The sequence below is a fragment of the Acartia tonsa genome, chromosome 3, assembly GCF_053477335.1.
Source record: "Acartia tonsa isolate MP-2025a chromosome 3, ASM5347733v1, whole genome shotgun sequence".
In the NCBI taxonomy this organism is placed as follows: Eukaryota; Metazoa; Arthropoda; class Copepoda; order Calanoida; family Acartiidae; genus Acartia; species Acartia tonsa.
The window spans coordinates 13,780,717-13,800,905 of NC_137262.1; the positions used below are offsets into that span (position 1 = coordinate 13,780,717).

General features: G+C 30.8%; 1 protein-coding gene across 1 annotated transcript; it reads left to right on the forward strand.

Annotated features, from left to right (window-relative positions):
- The first annotated feature begins 6,009 nt into the window (after positions 1 to 6,009).
- Positions 6,010 to 19,723, forward strand: LOC145314142 (uncharacterized). Its single transcript, XM_080153940.1, has 5 exons — positions 6,010 to 6,135; positions 11,135 to 11,324; positions 12,988 to 13,029; positions 19,209 to 19,344; positions 19,641 to 19,723. Exons 2-5 carry the CDS (start codon positions 11,259 to 11,261, stop codon positions 19,721 to 19,723), a joined length of 327 nt encoding a protein of 108 aa, XP_080010066.1. The 5' UTR covers positions 6,010 to 6,135; positions 11,135 to 11,258.
- Positions 19,724 to 20,189: the final 466 nt, after the last annotated feature.

Sequence of the window (20,189 nt, forward strand, 5' to 3'; positions counted from 1 at the left end):
GGGGGGGGGAATTTTTTTGTTTTTTGGGGGTTGGGGGTGTCCCACCCCCCAAGAAAATAGCTTAAAACCACCACAGGACCGATAGTTATAAACCCTGAAGAGTAGAATCCAATCGGTTCAGTGGTTACCGAGATCTTAAGCGGACAGAGGGACAGACAGACAGACAGAGAGACATTGTACTACTTTGTATTATTGATTATAGATGATAAAGTAACAGGATGTTTGTCTGTGTGTTTGTGTGTTTGTATGTTTGTATGTTTGTACTGAAGGATCTCGCTAACCGCTGAACTGATCGGGTTCTTCTTAACAGGGTAGCTTCTCATAGGTCCCGGGAAGGTTTATAATTATTTTCTTGGGGGGTGGGACACCTGTAACCCCCCCTAAAAATGGAAAATTCCCCCCAAAAAAAAAAAAAATTTTAAAAAATATTTTTTTAACTAAAATTAAAAATGAGGGGGGGGGGCGGGGGCACAAAAAAATATTTAAAATCTAAAATAAGAAATTGAATTATTAAATTCGACTCTCTCCTCCTCAAGTGCCTCTAGAGGCCTCTAGGGGCGTAGCCGCTAGAAATAGGATAGAATTTGATGCCAGACAGACCATCTAGATCTTATATATCTATTCATTGGTTGTCAAACTGTAAGAGAAGAAAGAAATATTACCTGCTTTCTCATATATTCAAGAATACCTTAATTTATTTAGGCATCCCTAACTTTTAATGAAAGCCTATCTTAAGCTTGTCCTTCTGACATTATTTTTTTTAGTAACCCTCATCAACCCCCCTCCCCTCCCTTCCCATCTCCTCTCCCTTCTACCTGCTTTCTTTTCAAATAAGCTTTTTATGTATACATATGTAAAGTTTTAAGTAACCCTATGTCTTCAATTATCAGCTCTCCCCCGCCCCTTCTCCCTACCCATTTCAATCATTTCCCCCTAATGAATAGTGTAATAATAAGTATACCTTCATTTTGATTTATATAAGCTAATTTGCATTAGCAAATTTTCATAACAATTAAAAGCCTCTAAAGTTTGCATCAAAGATGCTAGACATTCATATTTAAATTTTTCCCTTTTATCACTTAATCTTAATCTAATGCTACTTTTAAAATAAAGTTTTTTAGCTCATTTAGAAAAACTCTTCCTATGTATTGGCTAAGATTGAGCAAGGCTTTCCTTAAGGAACCTCTCCCCCCCCCCCCCCTTTACCATTGCACCACCTTCGGAAATCATCCCTTTTCATAACATACTCCAATATAGAATTAGGGTACCCTATAATATTATATCAATTTATTAAAAAAAGAAACATTAATAATAATCTTTATCAGTAAACATTTTGATGTATTTTTCAACAAAACTTTTTGTTGATTTAATAAAATGTATATTATTAAATTGCCGTTATAAACATTCTATTTGCATGAATTTGTCTTTTAATTGTACTCTTTGCATTATTCCTTTCTCATTAGAGAGTTGCTAAACAAGAATGGCATCATAAAAAAACACGGAGCTCTAAAATTGTTCATAATTACGTAAAATTGATTGACGGCATGGTATTGTTTAATGAAATACATACACCTGTATTGTACCTAATTTTCTAGGAATTATTATTTTAGATATAAGATAAATGGGATAATGATATAATCAAAATGTTTATAGAAAATAGTTTTAAAAAGCATGTTTAAAATGAGCATTTTGATATTTATTAGAGTTGCTACACTTTCGAAATAGTATTAACAATTGCAGGCATCATCATGAAAAGTTTGAAATTTATAAGACAATTCTAACATGCCTAAATTAACGATATGAGCTATCAGATACAGATGGACGGACCTACCCAAATTATAGATTAAAGCTTCGCTTTTAAGAAGGATACATGTATGGGGATAGAATGAAAGGGAAACAAAGGCCTGGCATAGATGTAAAATATTTAGATACACATTTTCAAAATTAGCCTATCCGCGCGTCCTTGCCTATTTGATATAAAGATGAAATTTTGGTTTTTAATTTCTTACCCCCCCCCCCCTCCCCAGATAAAAGCTAGGTTGTCCTTTGTTGTCATCTTTTATTAGTAATGAATATAAAAGTTTACATATTCAATCTAACACATTTAGGCTGAGACAAAGTGTGGCCGAGAATAACTTTAATTTAGAAAATTTTCATAACATCTCTTTCATAACATACCTTTGAGAACAATTCTATAGGGCCACTTTCCAGAGTAGATAAAGCTAATGTTCAGAAAATTTATCATTTAAACATTTTGTTGCCCAAATTATCGAATTGAAACATATACATACAGTTAATAGTTATAAATTAACAAAAGGGATTGTCTTATAGGAATCTCTTTCTATGTTTGACAGAATTTGGTGCCAGATAGACCATCTAGATCTTATCTATCTATTTATGTATCCCTACGCTAGACGGCACTCCACATCCATCTCCCCTTAATAGTGTTTATTGATTCTAACATTTTTTTGAGAATTTACGGAGCTTTAAAGGATTGTTTTCCATTCTAATTTTAATATTGTGTTTTGCAGTTATGAAAACTTTAGAACATTATTTTTAGTCTTAATTATTTTTTGCTATTTCAAAGCATACTTTTTTTGGCTAATTTAGAAAAACTTGTCCTAATTTTATATATGTATGGCTTAAGTATACTTAACCTATGTTAGTGTCAACTTTAAGTAACCCTAATTAAATCATTAAAAAAATAAAATAAAAAATCATGAAAAATAAGTCTTACTTAGCGCAAAATTTTTTATTTAATTTAGTAAAAAAAAATGAAAGAAACATTATAGATAACTAAAAGTATACTCATTGCAATAAATTCTGAATTATTACTCTTTAAATGTAGAATTAAATTATAACATTTATTTTGATGTTCATTCATTTTAACGAAAAAAAAATAATTTGCAAATGTTTAGGACACCTGCCCATTTCCAATATTTGAATATGATTTGTGTTTTTTATATATATTGGGGGAGGTTAATTTACCATATTTTCTATTAAAAAAATCACCCTATAAAAATATTTTTAAGTAACCATTCTTTATAATTAGAAAAATCAAAAATATCTTTAAAGAGGCCTTAGATGGTTACTTGCTATTATGTATAACACAGATAGGATGTATGTGGTGGAATTTACAAGGAACCGTGCTCAAAAACTTTAAAAAGAAAGGAATATTTTTAAAAAAATTTTGTTAGAAAAACAATTGGCTGTTTTAAGACATAACCCAAAAGGTACTCGTATATCAAACCTGCTTTTTCTTGACATAGCTTAATGTAACTAAGAACAAAATAGGAAGCCCTAGTAAACTTCATAAGGTACCTTAAACCTTTCCTAAGTCTTACTTAACATTACTACATTTAGGAATACTTAACAATAACTTAGAAACTTTATAGGGATACTTAACTAAAAGCTTACATAAGCCTGACATAAGAAAATACCATTAGGGACACTTATCTTCGTTTGTGATTCTCACTAATGCCTCTAAGTTTAGCTGGATATTATATACCTCTCCACATCCACATGTATGTATGTATAACATATTTGCATAGTTGATATTCAATGCAAAGTCAAGGCAAATATTTTTTGCATATTATCATGGAGCCCAGCAGGCTCCACAAATCCTGTTCTACCTGTCAATTTCCAGCAATGCCCTCGCAGAGATTTCAACTTCAACGTTAATTTATATTTTTAAATAAAAAAAACACGAAATTTTTATAAATAACAAATTGATGGATTTATTTTAGAAGATATTAATTTGTTGGTATAAGAATTCCAAACATTTTAAAAGCTTTACAAAGTGTCTCAAAAGATCAGCCGTGTGACGTCATAAAAATTGAAAGTAGGAAAGGAAACCCCTAAAAAAGATAAGGATTTAGACGTATTTCTATGACGTCGCACGGCTGATTTTTTAGACACTTTGTAAAGCTAAAACATTTTATCTTTTTCTCGTTTACTTGTATTTGTTAACTTTGGTCTTTGATCTTTGCAAAAATCTGATATTCAGCATTTTTTTTACAGAATCAAAATACATACACGAAATCGGGAAAAAGAGATTTTTACATATTTTTTTATATTCATAGACACGCTATCTAATCAATGTTTTAATTTTTACTTGTGAGTTTGTGTCCAGTAAGATCTAATAAATGCTGGGCAGTTGACCATATAATCAGTAAAATCTAGTATTGGTCCAGGGAAGGTTTTAGGCTACTTGCAGAGGATATGCCAACACCCTCCCCCCCAAATTTATACGATACCCGAAAGAAATGTTTAATGAATGTACTATTTATTATTTTAAAAATTTCCCAACATTATGATAATCAGACGTCTAGGCTTTTAACGACAAAAGATTCATTTTAATTTTACCATTGTACATAAACGGTTTTAGAGAATTTGTTTTTATTTAAATATTATTTTAATACATTTATAAATTATGGCGCAAAATAAGAAAAGATGATTTATCAAACACCATTCTAATATCAAAAAGTTTTATAATTTATTTCAAGGCTCGGCAGTCGAGCGTCAGCCGCGTCTAAGCCTCATTGAAATCATCATATCATAACTTTAAAATCTAGCTGGATGTCTAAACCTGTTCCTAAACAGACAGCTCATAATTTTGGAATATTTTCGTACACAAGCGGGTTAAACTGTGAGGCTTTTGCGCGACTGAGGCACGGCTGCCGAGCCCTGATTTATTTATTTGATGTGAGAACAAAGATAAATCATGTTCTGTCAAAATATTCATTTCCAACAACATTTGTGTTAACATTTCTTCAACATCATTCAGAATTTACATTTTCGACAACTTGAAAATATTGTGAACAAAGATGGCAACATCCATACAGGCGTAGCTTAACAAATCAGACATTCGGCCATACGAACATTAACTGATAAATATTGAAGGAAAAGAATTCTAGTTTAGGTCTTTGTTAATCATTCGCTTAATTAGTTGAAAATAGGATGCTTAGTACGAACGCAATTATATCTTTTAACTTGATATTCAGTTCTAAAACTGCTTAATAAATTGAACAAAGCTACTACAGAAAACATCTTACAAAATTTGAAATGGATAGGACGGATCTACCATGCCTAAAATAACAATCAGAGCTCTCTGTTACGCCGGTATGGATGGACAAATTATTAAAATGAAATCTTACCTAACACTTTTAAATTTTAAGGGGGAAAATTTTAATGTTATATTTCCATCTATAGATTTATATAATAAAGAACCTTATAAAATATCATATGAACGTAAAATATAAAATATGCCTCTGTTTTATGAATATTGGATCTACTTCATAAAAGAAAATGCAGAGGAGTATTCTTTGGCCTAAGCCTTTTTGGATTAACTTAGGTCATTTTCCTACCTTTTTTTCTCTCTCTTTCTCTCTCTCTCTCTCTATCTATCTCTCTCTCTCTCTCTCTCTCTCTCTCTCTCTCTCTCTCTCTCTCTCTCTCTCTCTCTCTCTTCTCTCTCTTTCTCTCTCTTCCTCTCTCTTTTTAGTCTTATTTTTATATGCTTACAAATACTACTTACGCTAAAATAGTTTGAAGTCTAGCTATATTACTAAGCGTTTGTCTGAGTTTAGGGGTATGTTTAAAAGTTCTCCATTTTATCTTGAAAACGGTTAGCTTATATTTTTTAGTCCTATGATTTAAACAAAAAAACTATACTTTTAGTAAAACTTAAGATTTTGGGTTTGCAAAATTATTACAATTCTATAAAATATCTAAATTAATATTTTTATTTCAAAATAAAGTGTAATTTGAAAGTTTAGTCTTTTTTCATTATCTTCATTTGCACATTTATTATTTTAAAAAAAATTTGATAAGTTTTCTATCTCTTCTCATTCTTTTTCATATTTTTCCCAAAGAAAAAGTTGAGCTAACAAGATTAGGATTATCATTGTTAATTTAACAAATGTATCATTTTATCTCTCTCTCTCTCTCTTTCTTTCTCTTAGTTTCATAAACTTTTATAATAACTTTTTCATTTATTTTTTTTTTTACAGATCCTTAAGTCCAGAATTGATATCTGTGTATAAAGATGTAGTAAAGGATTGTGTAATAAGAATATGAGACAGCAGGAGGCCATAAAGTTCATATGAAAATATCAAATCTTCTTTATATGCGAAGGTAGGCCCTTTATTAAAGTTTCATAAGAATTTACAGCTTTTCGTTTTATCCCCTGGAAAAGGATATCCAAAGTATATAGACGCCAAAAAGCCGCTGATTTCAGATGCTTTATAAAAAATAGCTGCTGCAACCCTTAAAGGACCAAGGGTATGCTTCCCTTAAAAGATGAACCCGTACTGTCTAGTCGTGAAACAATTCTTATTTCTTTTTCATTTTAAAGATTTAAGTATAAAAAACAATAAATTTATTAAAATTCTTAGGAAAATAAAATAACTGAGTAAGCTTAAACCCCCTGCTTAGTTCAGATAATTTAATGCTTGAAATACTTGGAAAATTAAATTCTTCATTGAATTTACTTCCTGCAATTTAAGCTACTTTTACCTAGCCTGCCAATTTTTAGAATTTCAGCAAATTCAGTTAGCAAATTTAATCTCAAATTCGCACAAACTGCACTGCTTTACATTAAGCTATAAATTTGATTATTTTACTTTTTTTCAAAATAAAGCGTTTCTACACTAGCTTAGGGTCGGTCCGTCAGTCTGTATATAACAATAATCTTATTGTAAGTTATGGCATGTTGGAAAAACTTTATCAATTTAAAATTTTATTTTGAATACTTGTCTTGTCAACTTGGTTTTTGATTGGCGAATCCTAAGTCGATTAAGTTATATTTAATTGATATTATAAGGCAATCATTACTATTGTTACGTTTTAAAATGTAAGTGCTTCCATAAACTAAAATAATGTTCCATTTCTTTTATAATAAAAATTCCTTATAATAACTCTCAAATTGGTAATGTTTGTTTGTCCTTCTATCTTATTTAATGACTTGGCTTTTATGGATGTTATTATCCTTGTTTACCTAAAATTGCATGGAGGGAGGAGATGGTGTACAAAGTTTTTAACCATGTTATCTTAGTTAAGAATCTTTTGGTATTTTTATTGAATTTTTATTGGTTATTTGCAAACCAGTAGTGTCCAAAAACTATTTAAAGAATAATTTTGATATACTGAAGGGGAGATCTTGTTTTTCATCATTGGGGATTTATATCAATTAAACACCCTTAGTCTTATCCCTTAAGATCATTGTAAATCATGAAGAATGTTTATTTTGGTAAGGATTTAATAATACACCTTGATATTGAAGGAAGTATGTTTGAAGATTAAATTTTCAACCCAGACTTGCTTTAATAACATGCCTGATTAAAAATTCTTTTTAATTGAATATTCTTAATCACTAATATGTGAGTGTGGCCTAGGTCTGAGTGGCCTAAACATGAACCCACCAAACTTATTTCATGGCCAGAGGAATATACTATCCTATACCTGGATCTATTATGCATATAATATTCATTTCACAAATATAGGGCTGGTCCTTGATGGGATAAATTGTTTCATGTTATTACTAAAACTGCAAAAACTTAAAATGTGAAAATTTCTAATAGCAGCAGCTAGCCTATTGTTTGACTATCACCATCCTTATTACAGTAACAGGATGTCTACATGTCTATAGATTAAGATCTCGCTTACCGCTGAATTGGTAGTAAGGTGTTTATATTTGTTTATTAAGATCTTAATAACTACTAAATCGATTGACTTCTCCTTTTTAGGGAAGCTTCACATGTATCCCGAGATAGTTTTAGACTATTTTACTTTTTATATAAATCTTTGGTTGGTTTTAGTCTATATTTCTTCCCATTTAAAAAGATCCTATCCTCGTTAACTATATTTCTGAATTCATAGGGCCTTTAGCAAAGTGAAAAGTTTTGCTCCAAACTCTGGGAAACACAAGTTGAGTTTAGAGGTTGTGTAAGCTTTTCTTTTATTCTCTAGCTGCTATACATATTCAAATTCATAGAAAAGCAAGTATATACAATATAACAAGCATGACAACAACCTTAAGAGCTAAGACTGAAAGTAAAACTATAGTACAAACAAATATTAACACATTTATAGTGTCATAAGTTAATGAGAAGGATATATATTTATCAATCTGAACAAAAGTATTATAATTTTGTACCTTGTTGTGCTAGAAATCATTATTCTAAATCAAAAAATATAATTTTAATTCTAAAAATTGGACCTACAGACTATCTGCATGGTAACGATTATAGAATTGCAACGCTTTATAAATCGTTGGAAATCGATAGGAAAATTCTAACATACCTAAATACGCATATGCTTTGCTTATATAATTGTTGTTATGAAGTTAAAGCAGTCAAACCTTTTATTATTTTAAAGTGCATATTTTTTTTCGTTTAGCGTTCATTGGTTTATTTCGTTAGTTGGGTTTGGGTTCGAGTATTGAATTATCCAAAAATTACCCACCGCTGCTATGCAAGGCATGAATTTGAGGTGGGCGGGGATGATTAGAAACTTTATTTCATAATCATGTTTGAAAACACATATAATGAAATTAAATAGTTTGCCGTTTAATTTAGTTTAAGTTTTATATGATTATCGTATTGAATCCAACTGAAATATTGAATAATATAATATATTTTGTAACTAGCGGCTTCGCCCCTAGCCTCTAGGGGCTTTGCCCCAAGAGGTGATAAAAAAAATTAATATTTATTGTTTTTAGTGAGAGAATGTTGCTATTCTTTCATTCAAAATAAATGCTGGAATAAAAAATATTTTTTAACAAAGGACCTAGGAAATCTTCAGCAAATAAAAAAAAAAAAAAAAAAAAAAAATGGGGGGGAGGATTTTTTTGTTTTTGGGGGGGTTGGGGGTGTCCCACCCCCCAAGAAAATAGCTTAAAACCACCACAGGACCAATAGGTATATACCCTGAAGAGTAGAATCCAATCGGTTCAGTGGTTACCGAGATCTTAAGGGACAGACAGACAGACAGACGGACAGACGGTCAGACGGACAGACGGACAGACAGACATCGTTCTACTTTGTATTATAGATATACAGTACCATATAACACTCTAGTTATATCTAAGCAAACAAAGCACTCTAAATGCCTAAGTACACACCAAAATACACATACACACACACACACACACACACACAGGCATATACAAACAATTACATTTATTCATAGAGAATAGTTATTACTGAATACTTTATATTTTACAGCTCTAATTTTATCTTAAATCTCCCTTTGTTTATAGATATCTTATATACATATATATAACTGTTTTTTTTTCAAGGAGCTTTAAGCATTAAAAATTAATTTCCAAAGTTTAACAAGGTAGTCAAGGACGTCCATGCTTTTTTGTTAGGGGTAAAAAGAGGTTTCAATGGATTAAGGGGGGTAATCTAATATATATATTTTTTTTTAAATTTTGAGGCGGGTGAAATTAGGGGTTTCAAAGTTTGAGGGGATGTAAACCCTTATACCCCCCCCCCCCCTACATTCCTTTGTACGTCTATGAATGTAGTTGACGTTTTAGTTGTACTGTACAGAATATCTATAAATAAAGTTAAATTTATTTAAAATTTCAATTTTTAAGAAAACTATTTTATAACAGTTGTATGGGCATTTTAGATAATAATTAATTTAATAAAAAATATACAATTTAAAGTATTGGTCTGAAACCGAATCAAATTGTTTGAAAAGTTTTAGCATCTGAGAATATTTATTTAAAGTTTTGAAATGAACTCTCTGGACTTGAGATTTTCTATTCAAATACAGGGACAGGATATCTGAAGAAAAAAAAATTAATCAAGTAAACAAAGTTGATTTTGTCCTTAAGGAGCTAACAAATATTAGTAATAACTACTAAAAAAATCAAATATCTACAAATAAAGGATTTTTTTGCCTTTTCTGTGTCTATTTGTTGTGTAAGAGAAAGATGGTATAGATATGAAGTTTAGAAAATTAAAGATGAAATATATCAATACATGTTATATATCAAAGACCAGAGATCTAATGTAATTTTTATGTTTAGAAGAGTATATGTATTTGAATCTTATAAGTTTTATTAGTTTTCTATGAGAAATAAGATATATAGATTATAAATGGATTTATTATTACTTGGAAGTTATTCCAGTTTTTATGTTCTCTAATCAAATCAAGTGAAACGTACAGCGGGCTAAAATAACGATTACATCCTCTGTTACCCAATCTTTCCACTCCTACTGGATGAACAAACTGATCAGTAATGAGTTTAATGTTAGCAATTAATGAGTTGACGACAATTTTACCCCTGTCATAATATCTACATGTATTGTATATCCATTATATTAGAACCTTTACCTCTTCCCTGTTCCCGTATATTCTGGAGCAGAAGAAGGAAAAATACTAAGAGTTGGTTTCTAGACTTGTGAAATTAATTAATAAGTTGGTCTATGCATTTATATAAACAAAAAAAAACAGAGCCAACATAGTTTTAAGCAAGGCTCGGCAGTTGCGCCTCATCCAACTGTACTCTGTACTGGAGAAAAAAATCGACATTTTATAACTTTATAACTCAACTTGCTGTCTGAACCTCTTTCTAATATGCCATATTTTGGCGAACACACAAAAAGGATTAAACGATGCGCAACTGCCGAGCCTTGTTTTAAGTTGATATAAGACTAGAAATGCAAAATGAAATATTTTTGTTGGCCAAATTGTCTGTTGACTTACAGACTCAGCTAAAGATTAATTAACATACACAAAAATGTTATTTTAAATTTAATCTAGTCCACAACTTTTTAGAACAGCAAAGATTCTATTAAATTTGCCCTGTATTTATGTGTATCTTTAATTTTATCTCTTTTCGATCTATAATACTTGTTAATGTTATTAATAGGATTAATGCCATTTATGGGATATTAGAGACAGAGGGGGAAGAAGGGGTTAAATCACTTTATTTCCCTTTCGCAATGTCCTTGTGCCGACTCTCAATTGGATCTTTGAAAATCAACCAATGGTAGAAAACAATTTGGTAGCAGACGAAAAAGTTCAGTGGGAAAGGAGGGGAGGTAGTCATTTTTATATTTATCTTTACTTTAGATCTGTTAATATGATAACGTAGATAATAAATATATTTTATTTTCAGGTAATACTGACACGCCATCAGCTCCTAAAATGTTAATAAAACAACAGCACCAGAAAACGCTATTCTCGTGACTGTTCCTAACCTGACATTTGACAAGAACCTGGCGAAGCAAAGTTGTCCAGCAATGATGATCCTGTACAAGGTTCTGCTCCAGCTTGTCTTTCTCAGTGCAACTATCTTCTCTAGCACAAGGAACATATCAAATAATTTTTGAGTAAAAGAGGTCCTTATTTCAAAAATGTAAAACTACCCAATCACTTTTTTAACATGTCTCATGTACCTTTGAATCCCTAATTGGTTAGGTAGGAATGCTTGTTTGTATGGCAACTAAGATTTTAAAAATATTTTGTCCTATTCAAGTTTTAGGCTATTTCTTGAGTGAATTATGCTTGCTAACCCATTTACCTTAATACCATTTTTTAGTATTTTGACTTTTAGAATCCTCAAATAAATTTGATGGAAGATTTTTTAAGAGTGACTTTTTTGTGCAACGTCTATTAACAGCATAATGTGATTTACCTAACAAAAGGACAACCTACTGTTTTATTAATCTAGCACAGAGTGAAGCTCATTAGATAATCATTCAATTAGAAGTGCACTACACTACACAACAAAAGAATAAAAAAACAAAGAATATAAAGTAAACTATTAATGCGTTCTTTTCTGGTAGCGAATACACTCAAGAATTATTTTACGTCCGCCTAGGAATTTCTCTTCCAAAATTCAATTGAATAGGTTAACTATGTCAAATAAAATATTGCTGTTAAATAGATAAAATAACATCAAATCAAAAATGGACATACGGACACATCAGAAATAATTTTAGAGTTGTACCTAACTGTCAAAGGAATCGACATGCAAATTCGGAAAAAAAACAAAAGTACGACTCTGACATGACTAATTCAATTTAAGGTAGGACGGACCTTAAATGTAGAATTTCTTCGCTATAGAAATAAAAACAGGGAATATTAGAAGGTCAAGAAAAAGTAAAAAATGCAAATAGTATATTTGTAAAAAAAAGAAATAAGTGTCATTTTATAAAAAAAATTAAATGAAGCTTTGCAGTTAAGACCTAAATTGTAACGTTTTCCTTGTTACATTTACATGGTAAAAGCATGAGCCGGGGTATTTGTAGTTATTGGAATATTCTTTAAGAAATATAAATAAATAAATATATATATATATCAGACAGAATAACCTTGATAAAATAATCATTATTATAGGATTCTTTTATTTACTATATTACTATGTCTGATAATACGTGGAGAGAAAAAAAAGAGCTTCATAATCTGATAATTCTATATTAAAAAGGATGATCACGTTCTAAGGTAGTTACTGCTTGAAACAAATAACAGATTGTGTAATAAACAATTGAAAAGCCATTAAGATGTGCTTGTTCACATCTCACATTTTCTATTGAACAATGATAAAAATGAAAAAACCTTTTTTACGAAGTTTAGTTAAACATTTTAAGCATAAATTCATTACTATTTACCTCATTGGGTGACAAATATATATTTCATTACCCTATCCCTTGTCCCCGTTGAGCAAAATTTATGTTGGGTCACATGTTTGTAATTATTTGGTGCTTTCCCTTAAGTATCCATTGAGCACTAAACTGCCCCCCCCCCCTCTTTTATATTGATTTACCAAAAGCCTAATTCGAGGGGAGCCTCACCCTGCAGGGTTACCCGGCACCCAAACTAACATAACCCGACCTAAAGTGATAAACAAACATACGAAAAACTTACCCCACCTTTTTTCCTACTTGTTCCAAAGTAATGAGGCGGGGGGGTTCTATGCTTCAGTGGAAACTTTGAGGTAAAACACCTAATTATTTGATATGCCTTGTCAGGACGGAATCAGTCATTTGTCCCAGCTCCTGCCATTGCACTCAGGAAAAATAACATTCAACACAATTCTGTTTACAATGCAACTTTTTTTATGAAAGCATTTTTACTTAATTTCTTTTATACTGGAAGTTAACAGGATGTTTGTTTCCATACAAACCAAACAGTTTCAAAAAACGCGGTGTTATAGCCAATAAATCTCTATATATAAATGCATAACCACAGACAACTACCTGGATCCCCCAGTTGGGGACCTTTTTCGTCTTCTAGTATATTGCTTTATGCTCTAGCTGTGGTTACATTCCCAACGCTATTGGTTGATTTTCAAAGACCCAATTGAAAGTCGGCAAAGGGGTGGATACATTAAGTTATTTACCCCCTATACCCTCTATTGTTATACTCTGATGTATAGAATACAAAAAAACAGGCTTTTCCAGCTAGTAGAATATATATTTCACTTTATTCCAGCCTTCTCAATTCTTTTTATTTAAGAGTTTTTGTACAACGATAAAAAAGTATTTTATGTATTATAACTACAATGGAAAGAGTATATAGAATGCATATCTTATTATATTTATAAAGTAGGAAGGGAGGTGTTTTTTTGTCAGAAGCTTTAGATCTCAATAACTACTGAACTGATTGGGTTCTCTGTTATAAGTAAGCTTCACAAAGGTCCTGTCATGGTTCTAAGCTATTTCGTTTTCAGATTAAAGTCTTGGTTTAAGATTATTTATCTAGCCCCTTTGGATACAGATCCCCTAGATGCTAGAGGCGCAACCGCTAGTATTAATCTATACATTTCCTGATTCCCTCTTTAAACAATATTTGCTCAAAGTTATATTGTAACCATCCCAAACCATTCAACTTACAATTATGTCATTGAAATTAAAATCAAATATACATAATATGTACAGCAATTCTAGCAATAATGGTTTTAATACTTGAAAATGTGGTTGTTACATAATGTTAATTTTGCTTAATATAATGCAAGTTTGACTTTAGAAAAGGGTTCTGTATTTTTCTTTAAAACTAATTTAATAACTAAAGCCAGTTTAACTTTAAGATAAAGATATTTAGCGAAATAGTCTGATTCTAATTTTGTATAGTTTGGGAAATTTGGGTTATAACCTATAAGTAATCATAATAGAATTCTGTTAAATGTTAGAAACAAGGGGAGTTTATCTTAAGATAGAAATGTAAAGGGTGAAAGTAAAAAAATCGATCAACACCTAAACAATCTGACAAAGGCCAAAAAAACATTTTGGCCTTACTTTCGATTTTTTTCATGAAAAAACATAAGAATGTTGAATTAAAGGACCTAATAAAATCCAAAGAAGTATAATCATCTAATAGGAAGTGCGTTCTTCGAATAGAAAGTAAATATTTATCAAGTAGACATTGCGAAGTTTTCTTATATAACTTTGTAGGTTGCTATTCCGATTTTTGTCACGGAAGGTTTTGGCGGTTATAATAATGTGCAATTCTAGACAATGCGGTCAGCCGTTTGTTGAAAGCAGCCATAGACATCTTGAATAAGCTACCTGACTATTTATCTATTGATAACAAAATATTATAAATTGAAAATAAGGAAAACTATTGCAATATTGGTGGAGCAAAGGTTGCACTGATAAATGTGAGGCGGCAAGTTTTCATGATTTATAACACATTATGAGATATCAAGCCAAGAGTTGAAGCCAGAATCCATAAATCAAATCTTAACTTCAATGTTTCTAAGCTGGGGCCTTAAAAGATTTCATATTTTTCAGTAAGAAAGAAATACTTCTGTATAAATTCTTTGAAATATGATGAATTAACATTAAGGCTTAGGATTACGTGTTGTAACATAATATGACACTAAAAGATGAAGGTTTTGTAATAAGTGTCAAATAAAGTATCCTCTTTCAATACAATATAAACATAAATTATATTTTAAAACTGAGTTTTATTTTATCAAATTAAATTAACAAGGATAACAACAGTCATAGAAGTGAAGCTATACAGTCAGACAAACGAACATTGATATAATATATAATATAGATAATCAACGCAAAAGTATTTAGAAGCCTGAATATTTTTGTATACACCTATCCCAAAATTACTTAAATTCCTAGTATGGACAGGCTAAATATTTAGTTAGACTTGATTAAAGAGATGCTTTGCTTAGAACATTGTGTCTAATCGTCCCAAATATCAAGTTTTTACGATTTTTATGCCTTTAGATTATACCTTAATGTTACGGAAATCACTGGGCTAAGTTTAAAATCAATAGGACTATTCTGTTCTGGCATGGCTAAATTAAATATCAGAGTTATGTGTTATTGACGAACGGAATGACCGAAGCTATATGATGAAAAGTTTCGCCTTTAAAAACATATTTAGGTTCCGACAAAATTTTGTTTAAAGCAGGAGTTTGAGGAGGAAAGGTTTTGTTCATTAAAGATAAGATTACTCTGGTGTGCGCAATTTTGTAGAAAATGGGTTTATTTATACTTTTCTCTAAGCACAGAGAGAGTAGGTTAAGAAAATTTAAATTTACAATTTTCCTCGTTTTAAAAGTTTCAGTATTTTAATCTCTTCTGTATTTATTTTTACATTTTTGTTTGCTTCATTAAAAAAGAAACACAAAGGAGACTCTACATAGTGTCCTCAAAAAACGAGCCGTGTGACTTCGTAAAAGCGAAAGGAGAGAGGAGAAGTGGTATAGAAAACCCATTAAAAAGAGACGGATATATTGACGTCACACGGCTCATTTTTAGGACACTTTGTAGAGTCTTAACATTTTCACCTAATAATACAGAAGTATTATGTTAATTTTTTTGTCTGTATACTTATTTAGATTGTTTTAAAAACGACTGAAAGAAACTTTTTTGGGGGTAAGTTCATGTCCATTCAACTTCTCACTTTCGATAACCTTACTGCAAAAAGAACCTTTATTTCAATAACTATAACCTTTAAAAATTATATCTAACACCAAAACAAAAAATATTGCTGACTGACTGTTGCTCTAAAATAGTACTTACACAATTATGGAATCTCGACCACAAAGATTTTTTTATCCAATCTTGACAAGTGAGGTATTTTTGGAAAGAGGAATATATATAGAAAACGCCTATGTAAATTAGAAAATCCGCAGAAATCATATTTGCAAGTTATTTGCAAAAATCTGCAATGTTAATTTGCAAAATTAATTTCATCCCTTAAATGATAGATTTAGAAAAAAAAATTTATGAAATGTGTTTATCTATAAGTTTAGAACATACTTAAGGCAAAAAAAAATTTCTTTAGAGTTACTTTTTTCACCTTATATATGAAAAAAGCAGTTTCTCACATTTTATGATAGAAAAAGGTATAGGAACAAAAAATATGTTTTTTCTTGATGTAAACACAATAATTGGCATAAAATCTATTATCCTAAATGTAAAAATCAGATATAGAATCATTTTTAGAGCAAATATAGTGCAAAAAGTAACCAAGACATTTTTGCAAAGTATGAAAATCTAAAGAAAACAGTTCTTTTTGATTTTGATATACATATCATATAAACGTATATAAAATTAGTGATCAAAATCTATAAAACATGTTATAAGTTTTTTCAACACTGTCATTGATTAAATTGCACTTTTAGGTTTAGGAATTGCCAAAGTAGTGAATAAAAGCTCTTTTTATGAAGTAATTAAACAAAATAAATTCCAAATAACCAACTACAAAATGGTCTACTGCAGGGGCGTCCAAGCTTTTTATTTTGGGGGGGGTAAAATTTTTTTAAGGGGGGGGTAATTTGGTTTTGGGGGGGGTAAAATGGCGCGCGAAGCGCGCCGCAAATTTTTTTTACCCCCCCCAAAATTTTTACCCCGGGGGTAAAATTTGCTTGGGGGGGGTAATTACCCCCCCTGAAATCTGTTGGCAGGGGTAAAATTTGTTTACCCCCCCCAAAATTTACCCCCGGGGTAAAATTTTTGGGGGGGGTAATTTAAATTTTATAAAATATTTAGTATTAAAAATGCGCGCGAAGCGCGCAAAAAATTTTTTTGTTAGAGATTTTCTATTTTGGGGGGAGTATTTACCCCCCCAAAATCGTTGGGGGGGGTAAATACCCCCCCCAAAATCGTTGGGGGTGCCTACGGCACCCCCAAGGTAGGGGTAATTTTTTTTTGGGGGGGGTATTGTTCACAAAATTTTAGGGGTGCCTACGGCACCCCTAAAATCGTTTGGGGGTGCCAAATGGCCCATTACCCCCCCCCTTGGACGCCTATGGTCTACTGCATTATAAAAAATGCCTAATTGTTGATTTGAATTTATTTTGTTTAATAACCTAATAAAAAGAGTTTTTATATGCTACTTTGGTAATGAGTAAACCTAAAAGTGCATTTTAATCATTGATAGGGTTGAAAAAAGTTATAACTTGTTTTATAATTTTTGATCACTAATTTTATATACATTTATCTGATATGTATATCAAAATCAAAAAGAACTATTTTCTGTAGATTTTCATACTTTGCAAAAATGTCTTGGTTACTTTTTGCACTATATTTTCTCTAAAAAGGATTCTATATCTGATTTTTACATTTAGGATGATAGATTTTATGCCAATTATTGTGTTTACATCAAGAAAAAACATGTTCTTTGTTCCTATACCTTTTTCTATCATAAAATGTGAGAAACTGCTTTTTTCATATATAAGGTGAAAAAAGTAACACTAAAGAAATTTTTTTTGCCCTTAAGTATATTCTAAACTTATAGATAAACACACTTCATAAATTTTTTTCTTCTAAATCTGTCATTTAAGGGATGAAATTAATTTTGCAAATTTTCATTGCAGATTTTTGCAAATAACTTGCAAATATGATTTCTGCGGATTTTCTAATTTACATAGGCGTTTTCTATATATATTCCTCTTTCCAAAAATACCTCACTTGTAAAGATTGGATAAAAAAATCTTTGTTGTCGAGATTCCATAACTGTGCTTAGAGGGTATGTATTGTATTAAGATATATATTGTAAGTATATTGTATTCTAGTTGTATGTATATTACTACTGAAGATTGATGTTATATCCAGTCCATTCAATATAACTCAGATAGATTTGCATAATCATACCAATAATAATAACCTTTCTGTATTCATTCGAATCCGGTGGATAGGAACCGGTTCTCATCCATACGAAAAAACTATGTCTAGCATCGTATTATAAACAGCTTTCCGCGGATATAGAATGTACAATTACAAGATTAAAACCAGTTTTTTTAGCCCCGAGGTGCCGAACTATTCCAACACGGATGCGATTCTTTTTCTTTTCTGCTGGATTAAATCTGGTTCCGAGACGTTTAAAAAATACTTGTATCGCATTGTTTCTACGCAAAATATATTCAAAGCATTACATTTTTATAATTTTCAATTTTTACGACTATCCATAATACCAAAATGATAAATAAATCATATGTATACCACATTTTTAAGAATAATGCATGTATGGTTTGTATACCTAATCCTCATTGGCGTACGTATCTTCAGAAAGGGAATGTCTATTTACCACAAAGGTCAACCTATCTTCGTTAATAAGTATGCTTAATTTTCATAGAGATGAATATATGTTTCAATGAACCTAACTTGAATCTTTCTTTTTAACCAATTCTTTTTTATGGAACAATTTATAATATTTTGAATGATATAATTTGTTGAATGTGCTCTACATATATGTATGCATCAACTTGATTTAAGGTGTTGTAAACCTAAAATTTTCATAATAAAAAATGTGTATTTTATATATGAAATTTGTATTCATAACATGAAGGCTCGACACCCGGAGCTGCGTTGAGCCATAGCCGTTTTCGCAGCTATCTGTAGCCAAAGTTTTATTTAAAGATTGTAGCCTAAAAGTTAATCCATTTTAAACACGTGTTTTAAAGAAAGTATGGAAAAGAAAATTATTAATATTAGGAATTACCAGTTTAGGCTGTTTCAGTATTTAATTTTACTTTAGGCAAATTGTTTAGAATTCAGTGTTAATCTATACCCTATTTAAACTTACTTCTTTATTTCTTACAAGTCGTTGCGGCAATAGCTTCTAGAAAAAGAAGTCCCATAGCAGCATATATAATATATATGAGGCTTCTCTGAGAAGAAAAAAGATATTTAGCTTTAGCTGAAAAAACCTTATTAAAAGTAAACTGCAAAAATAAAAGCGTTGTACTGTTTTAATGAAATGTTATAAACCTGTATTGTGAGCAGGCACCATGGACACTGAGCTGTGCCAGAAGCAACCTCACCTTCATAGACTTGGAAACTTTCAAGGCAACCTTTGCATTCAGCTCAGAGGAAGATATTTTTGTCAGTGACTGGGACATCAGTTTTTCTTCGTCAGGTTGGTCGAATTGTTTGGACATTTAGAATTAGTCCATTGCCTTCAGAACTAGATTTTAAACTATGCGGAGAATGTTTTAACGAAATGGGGCGATTATTTGTACAATTAATGCTTTATTATTACAAATGAATTTGCTAAATTTAATCCTTTTTAACAGGTTTATCTAAAAAAAAATTTTTTTTTACATTTCTGTTGACAGATTATATTAATTTACATGTACCAGACATGGACTATATGAAGCAAAAAAAACAGTTTAATTCTGAGAAAAACAGAGGATTCTCATATTTTTTATTTAGGGCTGCCATCCGTATCAAATCCTAATCTGAGTGGCTTTCCTCAGCTTTACCTTGTAGATCAGGAACATTGTTCATCAAAATAGGCTCAAATTTTTACCAATTAATTTATCAGAATGTTAATATAAAGTGGGTAATAGATAAATTGGTGGTTTCACTCAAACGTATTTTTATAATCGATCCCCTTCCATTCCTTTTTTGTACTTTTCTGACCCTTGCTGAGTTCTACAACCCTGTGCAACCTATCTTTACATTACCCATTAAAAATACATTTTTTTCAAGTTTGTGGGTGTGGGAGCCAACTTTTCTGTGATAAAAATCTTTATTTAAAGATTATTTAGAAAAATATTTACTATCTTAACTAGTGTAATGTAAAAATATGCAATAACAAATTACAATAATAACAAATCCATTCCACGAGAAGATAAAATGCTAAATCCCAGCAATTCTACAAACACTGCTTTTACATCCCCAACCATAAAACCTGGAGTACGAGCAACAAAACAGTTGTAAACTCCTTTATTTCTAAATTATATTCTTCTCTAAACAGAT